General features: G+C 53.3%; 2 protein-coding genes across 2 annotated transcripts in view; one reads left to right on the forward strand and one right to left on the reverse strand.

Moving 5' to 3' along the window:
• Positions 1–822: 822 nt before the first annotated feature.
• On the reverse strand, positions 823–6,121 carry SOX8 (SRY-box transcription factor 8). The gene is made up of 3 exons (XM_040079044.2): positions 5,437–6,121; positions 4,000–4,238; positions 823–3,364 (listed from the first exon to the last, which is right to left on the reverse strand). The coding sequence occupies exons 1-3, from the start codon at positions 5,877–5,879 to the stop codon at positions 2,628–2,630; spliced, it is 1,419 nt and encodes a 472-aa protein (XP_039934978.1). The 5' UTR covers positions 5,880–6,121; the 3' UTR covers positions 823–2,627.
• Positions 6,122–13,371: 7,250 nt separating this feature from the next.
• LOC120759750 (lipase maturation factor 1) overlaps positions 13,372–14,502 on the forward strand; it is a 142,321-nt gene continuing 141,190 nt past the window's right edge. Inside the window, exon 1 of the mRNA XM_040079337.2 lies at positions 13,372–13,535. The gene's annotated coding sequence lies outside the window, so the exon portion shown is untranslated. The remainder of the gene's footprint in view (positions 13,536–14,502) is intronic.

A 14,502-nucleotide genomic window follows, 5' to 3' on the forward strand; every position in this document is an offset into this window, starting at 1 on the left:
AGCACGGAGAAAATGGTGTCGCCTTCCAGCCGCGCTTGGCAGAGGGATCCGCGTGGGATTCTGCTCCCCAGCCCTTCCTAACGGGCTGCAGCTTCATTAATTGTCATCACGTTGATTTCCCCCCTCGTGCTCCAGCTTTTTCTCTCGAGCAGGGAGGGCCGGAATTCCCCAATCCCAATTTTTTTTTTTTTTTTTTTTTCCCCCTCCCAGGTTGAGAGGCCTTTGCTCCCCTGAAGGGACAAAGCGCAAGAGGAGAGTTAATGTTTTCTGTAAGAAAGCAAAATAAAAGTTACAAATGTAACAGCTTTAATGACGGCGTTTTGGGGGGGGGGGGAAAAAAAAAAAAAAAGAAAGAAATAAACCAAGCCTGAAATGCAACATATAATTTGTAATGCAGAGGGATTTATTTACCAGGGCTGGCCAAGCAGAAAAGGGAATTTCTTCCTGTAAATTTCCTACAGAAGGAAAATCAGCCGGGGCTGAAGCCACGCGGGCTGACCTTGCAAACCCGGCCTCATGTGAGCAGTCTGAAATCCTACGAAATCCTTGGGATTACGGGCATGGAAATGCCCTTCTTAAAGGAAAAATCAAATTAATTTATCCGCGTTTCAAAAATATCTCAGAGCGGGCAAAGAGCAGGGACAAGGAGCGAGGGGAGAACAACAACAAAAACAAAAATCCAGACAAAAAGGAAAAGAAAAATGCATGATGAAAATATTTTATTCCAAAGATCCCATCGCCTTCCAAGCTGTTTTCCCAGTTTTGGTTTTTCCCCCGGCACAGGAAAAAGGCTCAAGCAGACAGAAAACAGAACACGTGTCCTTGATAAAAAGCACTTTTTAATTTTATCAAATGGATCTGTACAAAAGTTAGCATTGCTTAGTCAGAAGCGAGTGAAGAGAACAGATCAGTAACAACCAAAAGTCTTTCAAACTTTATACAGAAAAATAGATTGCATAAAAACGAGCTTTTTCTTGTCTTTTCCCCACAGCCCAGCGTGTCCCTGCCCTCCCCACCCCCAAAGGAAATACGCAAAAAAATATTTTTTAGAAAAAAAAAAAAAGAGTAGGAAACGTAGAAAAGGTAAAAAGATGAATAACCTCTGAAAGGCGGATTTAGATTTACAAAGGCTTTTAAAGGCACGAGTTCCCATAAAATAGACGGTTATTTATATGCTCAGCATACAATGGAAGAAGTAGAAATATATCAATGAAATATTAGTCTAAAAACTAAGTACCCTAAACCCAGGTTTTTGTTTTGTTTTTTTGTTTGTTTGTTTTTTTTTTTTTTTTTAGTGGAGGAGATTTTAGTTTCACAGCTTGATGGATGATATCTGGTCCCTAGAAGCCAAAAATTAAAGCATAAGTCGATGGTTTCTCATGAAATTACAGCTCCTTTAAAGTAGTCCTGGTTGTGAAAGCCGTCGAAGACTCCTGAAATCTGATTTTAACAGCCCAAAACAGGCGGCCAGAAAAATCACCTGCCCTTCTGAGGCAGCCTTCGAGCCTCCCAGTTGAATTAGTGATTCCCCCCCTCGTTATTTGACATTCCCACTGGAGTTTCCAGGCGGATTCCTTCAGTCCCTCTCTCCAGCACGGCTCCTGCAGCGGTTCCAAAAATGAAAAAAACCCAAAAAACCAAGGAAAATCTATAGACTCATAACAGTTTATTGTATCATCTCCACTATTTTTTTTTTAGGCTCCCTCCCCCGTCTTTAAAATCTCTTAAAAATTCTACCTTTTTTTCTCCGTTTTGCACAAAATGACTTCATTAATTAAAAGACAAAATAATACAGAACATAAATACATATTTAACAGCTTTAAAAAAAAAAAAAAAAAAGAACAAACCCAAAACAAAACAACCAGTAACATTTGAAGCTTCCAAAATAACAAAACCAAAACAAAGTGTTAATTACAGCCGAACCTTGCTTAGAAGAACTCCTGACTGGAAAAAAAAAAAAAATAAAATAAAAATCAACAAACACTTCAGACACTGAATTGGTTGGTCCCATCAGACTCTTTCCCATGGGATTGTTCCGGGATTTTGGGGCTCATCCCTGTTGGTCCCAGTGAGTTCCTGCCCTCAAGGTTGGTCCCGTTCCTCACATTGCAATAGACCCTGAAAGTCTCAAACAGCTTTTGTGTTGTTGTTGTTGTTTTGTCACCCCCTGTCTCTCCCCACCCCCTGCTCCAGGTTTTGCACTTGGCCAAACTTCCAGGCCAGGCGAGTTCGGCTCAGTCCTCCCAGAGGAGTCCAGAACGGTTTTGTCCTTCATTTAACTCAAAAGGCATCGCCCGTCCTTTTCCTTTTGTTTGTTTTTCCTCTTTTTTTTTTTATTTTTTAATTTTTTTAATTTTTAGTCCTTTGTTTGGTTGCTTATTTATTTATTTATTTTTGCTGAATTTCTTAAATCCTACGAATCAAAGAAAAAAAACAAAACAAAACCCCAGAGCTCTGTCCTTTCACGGGGTGGTGGGGGGAGCGAAAATTTCGAAGCAAGGCGGCGGCGAGCAAGAGTTCCCCCACAGCGGCTCGGGAGGCACTTCGGAAACGCTCCGCGCTCTTTCCCCTCCCTCCTCATTCCTTCATTTTTAGTGCATAATTCCAGGGGAGCCTCCGGGGATCCTTTAAGGCCTGGTCAGCGTGGTGTAGACGGGCTGCTCCCAGTTGGCGGTGGGGCTGTGCGCCGGCGGGATGGACAGCCCGTTGAGGATCGGCGTGGCGTAGGGGCGGCGCGACGAGTGGAAGTAGGGGTACTGGTAGAGGCTGGAGGCGTAGCCGGGGTAGGGGTTGTAGTAGTTGGAGCTCTGCAGGTCCGTGTAGTCGCACTGGGAGCTGGAGAAGGACGAGGAGGAGGCGGCGGCCGGGGCGGCCGTGGTGGCGCAGGCCTGGCCGCCGTAGGAGCCGTACGAGTCGGAGTGCGCCGGGGAGCCGTGGGGCTGCTCGCTGTAGTGGCTGGGGCTCAGCTGCTCCGTCTTGATGTGCGGCCGCTGCTGCTGGCCCGGCTCGGCGGCCGCCGGCGACGCCGAGGCCGGGCTCTTGTGAGTCCACACCTGGGCGGCCGCGCCCGAGTGCGAGTAGGAGCCGGCGTAGGAGGCGGCGGCGGCAGAGGCGGCGCCGTGCTCGGCCGGCAGCGCGGCGTGGCCGTTCAGGGGCAGGTACTGGTCGAACTCGTGCACGTCGAAGGTCTCCATGTTGTTGATGACCTCGCTGCTCAGCTCCGAGATGTCCACGTTGCTGAAGTCGATGTTCTGGCGGCCGCTCTCCGCCAGGCGCCGGCCCTCGTGCTTCAGCTCCTGCTTGCCGCCGTGGTGCAGGTCGGTTTTGGGCGTGGTGGGCGGCGTGGGGGGCCCGTGGGGCTGGCCTGGGGAGGAACGGACAGCAAGGTTTCAGCAGTGACCACGGATCACCCCCAATAATAAACACATTTCACCTATCTGTGGCCACTCCTGTCGGGGATTTAAACCTGCGGCATCGTGTCGGACGTGGGTGACGTCCCCCCATGACCGTGTCCCCCCCGGGATGAGCCCCCCATGTGAGAGATGGGGTGAAGGTGGGAGCACAGCTGGATCACACTCTGGGACGCCCCGGCAGCACAAACCCCGCCGTGCCAGGGCAGCAGAAGCAGGGGGTGGATTCGCAGAGTGAACCCCATGGTGGAGCTCACAGCCCGAGGCAGAGGGACCCAGCGGCATCCGAGGATGTTCACAGCGCTCCCAGAATCTCTCCTGCGCCTGCTCCCAGCGCTGGGAAGCTCCATCCCAGGACCCTGCACCCCAGGCACCCTCATTAACCCTGATCATCCCATCCTTCATTCTCCCCATCCGGGGTGACCGTGATCCCGGTGGCTTTGGGATCCCCTAGGACACTCTCTAAGGAAAAAACCCCAGCTGCGCTCCCACCTCTTGGGACAACTCCTGCCTTTGGCTGTCCAGGGTGAAGATGATCCCATCCCACTCCGTCCCAAGGCACGGGATCAGCGGGAATGCCGGCCTTTACCTGCGTGGTCCCCGTGGTGGTGGGAGTCGGCCATGCCCCCCAGCCCCGTGTCGGCCTTGTAGAGCTGAGTGCCGGCGTGGTGGCTGAGCTCAGCCCCCGAGTCCGAGTCGCTCTGCCCGGCTTTGACGCTTTTCCTCCTCCGGGGCTGGTATTTGTAATCCGGGTGATCCTTTTTGTGCTGCACCCTGAGCCGCTCGGCTTCCTCCACGAAGGGACGTTTCTCGTTTTCGCTCAACAAGCTGGGTTTTGGGGGAGGGAGGGGGTTGTTTTAATAAGGAGGAGAGAGGGGGGGAAAAAAAAAAAATAAAATTCCAAAATTAGGATCTTTTTCCTTGGAAGGTTTCTTCTTGTTTTTTAGACTCGCACGTGCCCGCTTCCCATGCGCTCAGCAAGTTAACTGCAAAATTAATTTGCTGTGGTAAAAAGGAGTTAAAATCCACGGGGAAAAAAAAAATTGATTAAAATACCAACTATAGCAGCGTGAAAAAAAAACCCCCACCACTATAGACGGAGTAACCGGGCAAAACCAAAACCCCCTTCCCCATCTCCAACACGGTTACAAAACACAACTCCCATGTTTGCCCTGCAAATGCCACCCCCTCGCCGCCACAAACATCTCCAGCTTTGTTCGGTGCTTTACAAAGAAACCACCGAGGCACCAGGGATGGGATTTATCGCTTTCCAAACTCTCTTCCCCCCCTGCCCACACCTCTCTTTGCAAACTCCTGGTGAGGCTCAGACCGCAGCGGGAGCACCGCCGGCCCGAGCAGGCAGGAAAGATGGGAATGGGGTACAGGCAGACACCACGGGATAAACCACACGGAAAAACGTGGCTCGGGGAAGAGCCTTGGAAAGCAAAGCGGGCTCGGACGCTGCCCAGCAAATAAAAGTTTGCATCCCCGGGCGGCGCAGAGCAGATAAGCAGGGAAATTAGCGAGCTCGTTAAAATAACCGCTAAAAACGAGTTCAGTTGCCTTTACAGCTCGTTAAGCATCGAGCGAGCCAAAAGGAAAGGGGAAAAAAAAGAAAAAAAAAAAGAAAAAAAAAGAAAAAGAATTAGGAAAAGCCGTAAAACAAGCCGTTAAAAAAAAGTCTCATCGCGTGGGGATGGGGAAGCCGCAAGGCAAGGGAAGGGCTCGTGATGGAGCAGGGAAAAATCCACCCGCGGCAGGAGCGAGGGTGCCCAAACCCCGACCCCGCGGCTCGGGGGATTTTTGCGGGATTTCGCCGCCTCCTTCAGCAGCGCTCCGGGATGCTCGGGGAGGGGAGGAGAGGACGGCGCTTCGCTTCGAATCTCCCCGCGAACCCCGAGGAACGGAGATCGGTGAAAGCCGAGCGGGCAGAAGCAGCTTTGAGAAGCAGCGCTGGCAGAGGGGGGAGCCCAGCCGCGCAGCTGGGGGGGGATCCGCGGGGGGATCCGCGCAGCTCGGGACTCACCGCCAGAGCTTGCCCAGCGTCTTGCTGAGCTCGGCGTTGTGCAGATGCGGGTACTGGTCCGCCAGCTTCCTGCGGGCGGCCTGCGCCCACACCATGAAGGCGTTCATGGGCCGCTTGACGTGCGGCTTGGCCTTGAGCGATCCGTTGCCGCGGACGGGCATGGGCACCAGGCTCCAGTCGTAGCCCTTGAGCACCTGCGAGACGGCGTCGCGGATGCAGGCGGGGAAGCGCTCGTCCACCTCGGCCGCGTCCACCTTGGCCCCCAGCGCGGCGGCGCCGGGCGGGCGCGGGGCGGGCGCGGGGGCGCAGCCCAGCCCCTCGGAGCCGGCGGGGGAGAGCGGCGAGTCCGAGTCCGAGTCCACGTGCGACATGGAGCTGGTGGTGCCCGCGGGGCTGCAGGGAGCCTCCAGCGCTTTGTCGTGCTCCTCGGTCATGTTGAGCATCGGCGGGGCGGCGGAGCCGGGCCGGCCGCGGCGCTGCGCCCGCCCGCTTGGAGGGGCCGCGCACCCTCCGCGGGCGCCCGAGCGGAGGGAAAGCGAGCAAAAAGCGGTAAGTTCTAGAGGGGAGGGGGGGGGAAGTAAAAAGACACGAAACGCTCGAAACTCAGCCCGAAATCGGCGCTCCCCCCCTCTCGTCGCCGCGCAGCCGGTCCCGCCGCCGCCGGGGCCCCGCGCTGCCCGCGCCGCGCTCCACGTCCAGTGCGAAACGGGGCCCCTGGCAACAAGTTACTTTAAGGGCAGGGCGAGCGGCCCCGCCCCCGCCGCCGCTCGCCATTGGTGGAGAGGGCGCGGTGATTTGCATAAGGGGCGTGGCTCCGGACCGGCGGGGCCGTGCCGCCCGCCCGCCGCCTCAGAGCCTCTCGCTCCGCCGGACGGAACTGCTGCTGCTGAGGGGTCCCGCTGAGGAGCCCGGCTGAAGGATCCCGCTGAGGGGTCCGGCTGCCGGTGCCCCTGAGGGATCCCGCTGAGGGGTCCCCTTGAGGGATCCCGCTGAGGGATCCTGCTGCCGGTGCCCCTGAGGGGTCCCGCTGAGGGATCCCGCTGAGGGATCCTGCTGCCGGTCCCGCTGAGGGGTCCCGCTGACGATCCCGCCGAAGGTCCCGCTGCCGCCCGGGCCCGGTAGATGCCACCCGCCGCTTTTCCGGCTCCCTGTTCTGGCCGCCTCTTTCTGCTCCTCTGTGCTTTTGGTTTTTTGTTTTTTTTTTTCCGCTGCAAATTATCCGGGGGCTTCACCGCCGCTCGGTACCGGCGGGGTCCCCCCGACGATGGGGATGTGTTCTGTACTGCGGTGTGCAGCCGCTTTTCTAGCGGGGTGCGGGATGGAGCGGCCGGCGCCTTTTTCCAAGCGCCGCGGAACGGGGATGCCGCGGGGAAAGAGGCTCGGTGGGACCGCCGGTTGTTTTAAATTCCCTTTCCGAGGGCTTTTTGGGGCGGTCGGTGCTTGGCAAGGGGAGGCAGAGCTCCCCGCGTGTCCCCCGCAGCCGATCCCGCAGCCCCGAGCGCGTCGCTTCGCCCCCGCTTCTCTCCAACGGGCGGGCGACGGAGGAGATCGGGGAATTGCTGGGAAAAAAAAGCGACACGAGACCCTCCGCGTCTCTTACCCGACTCTTCCCCCCTCTTTTCCCGCAGCCTTCCCGCAGCGGGCTCGGTCCCGAGCACCGGGAAGCGCCCGGGAGGTCCCGGCCGGAGGAGGATGCGGCAGCTCGGGGTGAGCCTTTGGATCGGGGAAAGAAGGGAGAGTGACCCCCAAAATCTCCCCCGTCAGTTCAAACTGCCCCTTTCCGAGGCAGCCCTGCCCTTCCAGCATTTATTTGGAGCATTTGATTCTAATTATCGGCGGAATTCAGCCTTCTAATTGCGACTGGGGGGGGTGGTGGGGGGAGGTTGGAATAAAAGCAACTCCCCAAATTCCAGTTTTATCCGCTGCTTCCCCCCAGAAAAATCGAGAGTCAAGTGTAAGACTGACTGGGGAAAAAGTAAGAAGTTTGGGTTCAAGCATTCCAGCGTTTAAAAAGTACCAGTAACGTAGTGGGTTTTGTTTAATTACTGTGATGTGTAATAAATAAACTGTATACTTTGACTTCAACTGTGCTTAAATGTTCCCGAACATCCGTCTGCCTTCTATGTGAAAATTCATTTATTATCTCAAATGGCAAAACAGGATTTAATTTTATTTAAAAATAAAACAAATCCCAAACTGTGGTTTTTCCAGTTTTCATCTTTCTGTTTGCAGTTACCTCCTGACATATTTGAAATACAATTTTCAAAGTGTCTTTAAAATTATATGTATATATTAAGGCTCAAGGCGAAATAAATACGTTGGACTTGTTAATGAGGGATAATTGAAATTTTCTTCTAAAACTTAATGAGATTGGGGATGAGTTTGTTTCCCTGGGCTATGGATTTGACTCTGCAGTGCTGCTGGACACTTGGGAAAATCTTTTTTTCCCCCCTCTCCTGTGACATATAATTAATGTATATCCCTATAAATCCTGTCTCATTGGGCAATTTACTTTGACTCACAGGATTCCAGTGTTTCATCCATTTTAGCCAGGGGTGAGTCCAAGCAGTAATCACTATTTTTAGTCCATCTTTCCCAATCCAGCCTCTCCTGCGGAGCACCTTCCTCGGAAGATCCCGACCTCAGTGCGTGACTGAGGCTGGGAAGGGATTTGCGGGATGCTCGGAGTTTTGGAGGTAGGAATGGGAACAAGAACCCCTTTTTTTCTGCTCCCTGTCTTCATCTCCAAAGATTCCTGCGAAAGAAGCCCCCAAGGACAGGAGGAATTACAGGCGTTGGTTTTCTTCCCTGCTGGCCGCTGCCTTCCAGGGCTCCCCAGCCCTGCCTCAGGCAGGGAATTGCATCTCCCAGCCCACAGGCTTGAATTCCTCTTTGTCCAGCGCAGGTCGAAGGAGGAGGATGACTTTGGGAGGTTGTTTCCTCTTCTCCCAGCGATGGGCACGGGGATGAGGCCGTGCCTGGGAGCGGGGCAGGGAACGTGTCCGGCCGCACGTCCGGCTCCGTGATCCCGCACCAACCATCCCGCGTTCCCGTGTCACTCCTCGGGGCGTGCGGCGGAATTCCCTGGCCTCACACACCCAGGACGCAGGGAGAGGAGGGAGCTGGAGCACCTGGAGGTGCTCAGGAGCTCTGGTTTCCTGAGAAGTTCACTCATCCGTGGAATGGAATGAGATAACGCTCAGGGAACCAGCGGGTTCAAGTGGGGCCGATTGTCCTGTGGGGTCTCGTGGCTGGATTTTGTATGACAAAGGATCGGGGGGGTGTTTGCCCAGGGATTGCAGGGGCTGGAGCTGCAGGGCAGGATCCCACAGGATGTGTCATGCTGGCCTGACACAGCCGGCCCTGACATCAGCATTCCCAAGAAAAGGGTGCAGATCCGGGAGGGAACAACGGAGCTTCCTGTGGCCCAGTGGAGCCTTTAGGAGCGCACCCAGTTCAGAGAGGATTTGGGGGAACAGATCCAGCTCTTCCTGACGGAGTGGGCACGGCAGAGGTTGATATTTGGAATATTGCTTCATTTACTGACGTGGCCTCCAGTAAAGTTCCTGGCCAGCTCAGCCAGTGTTTCTGGGAATCGGGCAGTAAATCCAAGCTCTGTGTGCCTGCCTCCATCGCATTCCCGTTTGGGAATCCTCAGCATCCCTGTGGGATGGAGGCTGCTCGACCTCCCATCCCGGTACCCCTTCCTCCTGCAGGAACAAGAGCGTGTGTGCGTTGGCTCCAGAGCAGGCAGAGCCCTGCTCGTGCCAGGAAGGAAAAATTTCTTTTCCAGTGGCAGCCAGGGGAGGCATTTTTAGAGGATGAGAGCACGTGGCACCTCTGGATGTGCTCTGGGATGCGCACACGGAGCGTGCTCCTCCCAAAGGTGAGCTCCATCCCTCATCTGATCAAGGGGAAAATTCCCGTTTATCCCAAGCTGGCCTCCTTTGACCTGCCAGCAAATTGCACGTGGGAATTCCAAGGAGCAAGGAGAAGGAGTCTTACGGGGAATTCAAAACAAACCCTGATCAGACACAGAGGAACCTGCGGTGTTAAAATCAGCCCCCGACACCTGCAGGATTCACGCTCAGCCCAGAGGACGTGGCAGCTCTGAGGCTGCTGCGAAACAGTGTTCAAGCCTTTCCATAAGAAAAAATCCCGATATCTGAGAAGAAGGAATGAAAGGATGGAGGTTAACTTCAATTAATTTCAATTAAAACAAGCTTTGCCCTCGAGCTGGACAATAGTGGTGGGCCCCATCCCACACTGAGTGCTTAGGAAGGCTCAGCTGCCTGCTCACACAATTTTAAGGCTAAATTTATGTGGATCCATTCCTTCAGGTCACTTCAGGTCCCAAATTTGCCTTTTTTTCACATAAAATGGGCCTTGCCTCACCCAAAGCTGTGGCGCTTGTGGACTGGGGTTAAGGGCGGCCTTGGCACTGGATGATCCAAGGGGGCTTTTCCATCCTAATCCCACAATTCTGTGACCTGCAGCAGCTGTTTTCCAACATTTTACCAATATTTACCTGGTGTGGATAAAAAAAAAACTCCACACACCTTCACTGGGCAGGACTCCACTGCTTGGAATGCACATGGGGAGGAGTGCCTGGGATTCCTAAATCCTTTTCTAGGTTTCAGCAGCGGATACCAAAGAAAAAAAACATCTGATGTCAATATTTTTATTCAAAATGTATTGAATAAAGTTTATTTGTGATCTATTCAAGTGCTCGAAGATCCCAGCAAGAAACCAAAAATATTTTTGCAGGATCAAAACCCACCCATGTATGAATTACACATTAAACATCAGGTGAGGTGTTGGAACAGGATCTCTTCTTTCCCCCTGCAAAGCACAGCCCGGATGGCATCTTTTCAAAATAATGGGGAATATTGTGATTAATTGTGATTATTAATTGCTTGTCCTCTGGTACCGCTTGAGGATCCCTCTTCTGAACCAGCCCTTCCTCACTAACTTGCACAAACACATGAGAAAAAAAAAAAGGTGATTCTTCCTCTAAAAATCCTTTCCAGCCTTAATCCTGGAGTTAAAGAGAGGGAAAATTGGGGATTTTAAAGGGAAGAATTATTACTGCTGGGAAAAAATCAAAACAAAAAAACCCCAAAAACAATGGATCAGCAGAAGGAAGCTCCCGAATCCTTTGTGACGTGCCCATCTCCCCTTCAGCAAACGCAGCTGAGCGCTCGGTGTGTGCCTGCATTATTCACAACTGAATGTCTGTTCTCTTCAGAGGAGCCCCCCATGCTCACGCCACCTCCCAACCTCCCGATTTCGGCTTTATTTTATTTATTTTTTTTTTTTTTTTGCTCCCTTTCAACCCAAATCCTGGCAGCCAGAGGGGCGAAAGGCCGGAGCTGAATGAACACAGGGCGATTTCGGGTGCCAGGGCCAGCCAGCGGGGTTGGGGTGCTGCTGGGGACAGCTGCTGGCTGCTGTGACAGTAAAGGCTTGTTCCCCTGGCGCTCCTGCAGCTGGTTTGGAACACAGCAAAATAGGGGACGTGGCGCTGGGGGCAGCTCGGTGAATGAAGATGAGCGCCAGCGATGCCCCTGCCCGCCTGGCATTCATGAATTGCCTTCCCCGGGAGGCTTGAAAGGCTCAAAATCCATTCTGAAGCGCCTTGGCTGAGTTATTTTTTTGCTCGGGGCTTGCGCCGTTTTCTTTCCCGAAGCCGGCAGGTGAAAATAAAAGAAGAAAGCGGGATGTGAGCAAAAAAGCCAGCGCGGGTGATGGTCCCCGGAATCACAGAATATTCTGAGTTGGGAGGGTCACACAAACATCCTCGAGTCACATTTGGGACAGAAAAGACGTCATTTGGCGTCCTAATCAACCGGTTTATCACATGTTTTTCTTTCTGTGTGATGTGAATCATCTTCCAGGAAAGCCAGGAAAAGGCTTCCAATGCCTGTTATGTGAATTGAGGCCTTGTTCGTAACGACATATTTCTGCTGGTTTAGGCTTAAAGTGATTTATTTTTCATGTAAATAATTAAAAACCTTATTTTAAATTGTCCTGTCACACGATGCCCCCAATGTGGTGCCACCACTCCACCCTGTGCGTCTGGCACATCTCAGAGAGACCCTCGGCAAGGAAAACCGACCCAGCTCAGCATTCCCTTCCCAGCCCCAATTATTCCTCCCTCTTTGCTAAATCTTCAGCCGAAACCCTCCACTTTCCCGCAGTAATTTCCTCAATTAATCCAGTTTGTTTTACAGACATCCCCGTCTAACGTGGAATTTGCTGTAGAAGACCCCACAAAGGAAACCATTAGCTCCCATCCATTTAAATTTTCCTCTCCAAACCCCGTGGCCCGGCAGAACTGCACTATTCCAGCGGCCTTTAACAAACAGCTGATTTTTCCTTCCCTATACAATGCACCATTATGTGGGATTTTTTTTTTTCTATTTCTTTTTTTTTTTTCCCCCTAAGGAGAACAATTCGAGCAGCAGTGATGGGAAACTGGAAAAACAAAAGGGGCATTTAGAAGGGACTGGTTTCGAGGCCGAGAAGTGTTGAATAATGTTACACCTGATAGCAGATTCTTTCTCAACAACCGGCAAGGAGGTGTTTACTAAGGGGATACTCAATGCATGTTTACGCTCAAAAATACAATTTATGAACTCCATGCAGCCCGGTGTTTGATGTCCGTAAATTATTTAAAGTGAAAACCACAGCAGCGTCACAAGTACTGAATTTAAATGGGATTTTTAGGAGGAAATGCTTCCCTGTGAGGGAGGGAAGGGGCTGGGATGGAATTCCCAGAGAACCAAGGCCAGGTTGGATGGGGCTTGGAGTGCCCTGGGATAGCGGAAGGTGCCAAAAATTGGAACTGGGTGAGCTTTAAGGTCCCTCCTAACCCAAACCATTCCGTGATTGTATGAGGAAAACATGAATAATTTAACTTAAAATGATCCCTCAGTCCAGGCAGGTGACACAGGAACGTGTCCGGGTGGGTTTGGGATATCTCCAGAGACACATGCTCCTCGGGCAGCTGTTCCACGGCTCTGCCACCTCCACGGAAACAAGTTTTTCCCTAAATTGAGGTGGAATTTGTCGTGTTTATCTGTCCTGAGCTCATCCGGTCCAAGCATGGCGCTGATAACTCCAAAGTTATGGATTCAATCCCTGTGTGAGCCATTCACTGAAGGGAATTGATCATCCTTGGGGATCCAAACCAGAATATTCTGCGATTTGGATTCTGGTTTACCTTAGGGTTATCACTCCTCATCCTGTCACTGAGCACTACCAAACAAGATCCTTCAAAACTCCTTGGAAATACTTGGACGCATGGGATCCCCTCTCGGCTTCCCTTCTCCAGCTCCTGCAGCCTCATCACAGAGATGCTCCAGACCTCTCATCACCTCCGCTGACATTATTTTATTTTATTTTATTTTATTTTATTTTATTTTATTTTATGTTTTTAATAAAACTTTGCATTTTCTCGCCGCTTGGCAGAGAATTCTCCTCTACTTTCTCCCCGTCCCCGCCGTGTCCCCTCACATACACACTCGCTGTGCCCAACACAGCGATGCCGCTTTGGAAAGCATTCTCCCCGTTTCTGCCCATTTCTGCCCATTTCTGCCCTTTCCCCCCATCTTCTCCCAATTTCTGTCCGTTTCTCCCCATTTCTGCCCGTTTTCCCCAGCTTCTCCCCATCTCTGCCCTTTTTCGCCCGGTCCCCGCCGCGTCCCCTCACGCCCCGCCTGGCCGCACGTACTCGCTGTGTCCGACGCGGCGGCGCCGCTTTGCAGTGCATTTCCCCCGTTTCTGCCCATTTCTGCCAATTTCACGCCATTTCCCCCCAATTTCCCCCGTTTTCTCCCCGTCCCCGCCGTGTCCCCTCACGGCCCGCCCCGCCGGGCCGCACATGCTCGCTGTGCCCGACATGGCGGCGCCCAGCGCGGGGCTGCGCCGGCGCCTCCCCGGCCGGGCCCGGGCCCCCGATGGAGCTCCCGGGGCGGCCCCCGCTGCTTCCCCCGATTCCCCCGAGCCCGGGCTCGCTACCGCGGCCTCGCCGCTCTCCCCGGGCACTTTCTGGCTGACCCGCATCGTGCTGCTGCGCTCCATTGCCTTCCTGTACTGTGAGTGCCGGGCGGGCGCTGCCCCCGCCGTGTCCCCGAGTGGGGGCCGGGGACGGCGCCCAGGGAGCGGCTGGAGCTGTGCCAGGGAGGGGTGGGGGAGAGCAGGGAAAGGGGTTGTTTTTTTTTTTTCCTCCCTTCTCTTAGGGTGGTGGGGCGCTGAGCGGGCTTCCCCAGGGAATGAGCACATTCCCAAAGCTGCCAGAGCTCCGGGAGCTCTTGGACACCGCTCCCAAGCACGTGGTGACATCCTTGGGGATGTCCTGTGCGGGAACAGCGGCTGGGCTCCATGATCCTTGTGGGTCCCGGCCACTTCATCATGTTCTATGATTTAATGATCGTTGTGAGTGTCCTCCAGCTCTGCATGTGTCATGATTCTCTTTTCCACTCTCCTGGTGGCCTGGGGGCCGTGTGGCTGATGGCTGGACAGGGTTGGCGATGCTGGACGCTGAAGGACAAGTTTGCTCCCACCACGGGGCTGGTGCCTCTCAGCAGAGCTGCTTGGAGCTGCTCACCCTTTCCCTTGGAGTTCTGAGCTCGCAGTGCAAGAGAGGAGCTCTTTGTCTTACGCAGCAGCAGGACTGGAGGGACAGATGCCATCCCTGGGTGCCAACACCACCGACAGCCAGGACCTAGAGTCAACATCACCTTAAAATATTCCACAGTAAAAGCAGTTTCCAGCCTCTGCCGTGCTTGTCTGCCTCTTGCTTTGGCACTGAGAGCTGTTCTCAGAGCCCGCTGGTGCGCCGCTTAAAAATATTTACAGTGAAACCGAAACTGACAAGTAACACACTACGGTACAAATTCTAAACTTGCCCCAGATTTGTCCACAGAATCGTTAGAATTTGTAGCCCGCCAGCCTGCTTAGATTATTTTGCATCAAAACCATGCAGAAGTTGTAGTTTCGTACGGTTTTGACACGTGCTCTGGTTCTAGTTTGGTTTCAGCTCTCGGTGAAATGCGAGGTTAT

The sequence above is a fragment of the Hirundo rustica genome, chromosome 15, assembly GCF_015227805.2.
Source record: "Hirundo rustica isolate bHirRus1 chromosome 15, bHirRus1.pri.v3, whole genome shotgun sequence".
Lineage (NCBI taxonomy): Eukaryota > Metazoa > Chordata > Aves > Passeriformes > Hirundinidae > Hirundo > Hirundo rustica.

Excerpts from the sequence above, each read along its gene's own strand:
- SOX8 (XM_040079044.2), bottom strand. The coding sequence starts at position 5,879 with ATGCTCAACATGACCGAGGAGCACGACAAAGCGCTGGAGGCTCCCTGC. Across the intron at positions 4,239-5,436 it reads ACGCTGGGCAAGCTCTGGCG|CTTGTTGAGCGAAAACGAGA; the intron begins GTGAGTCCCGAG and ends CCCAAAACCCAG. Across the intron at positions 3,365-3,999 it reads CCACCACGGGGACCACGCAG|GCCAGCCCCACGGGCCCCCC; the intron begins GTAAAGGCCGGC and ends GTTCCTCCCCAG.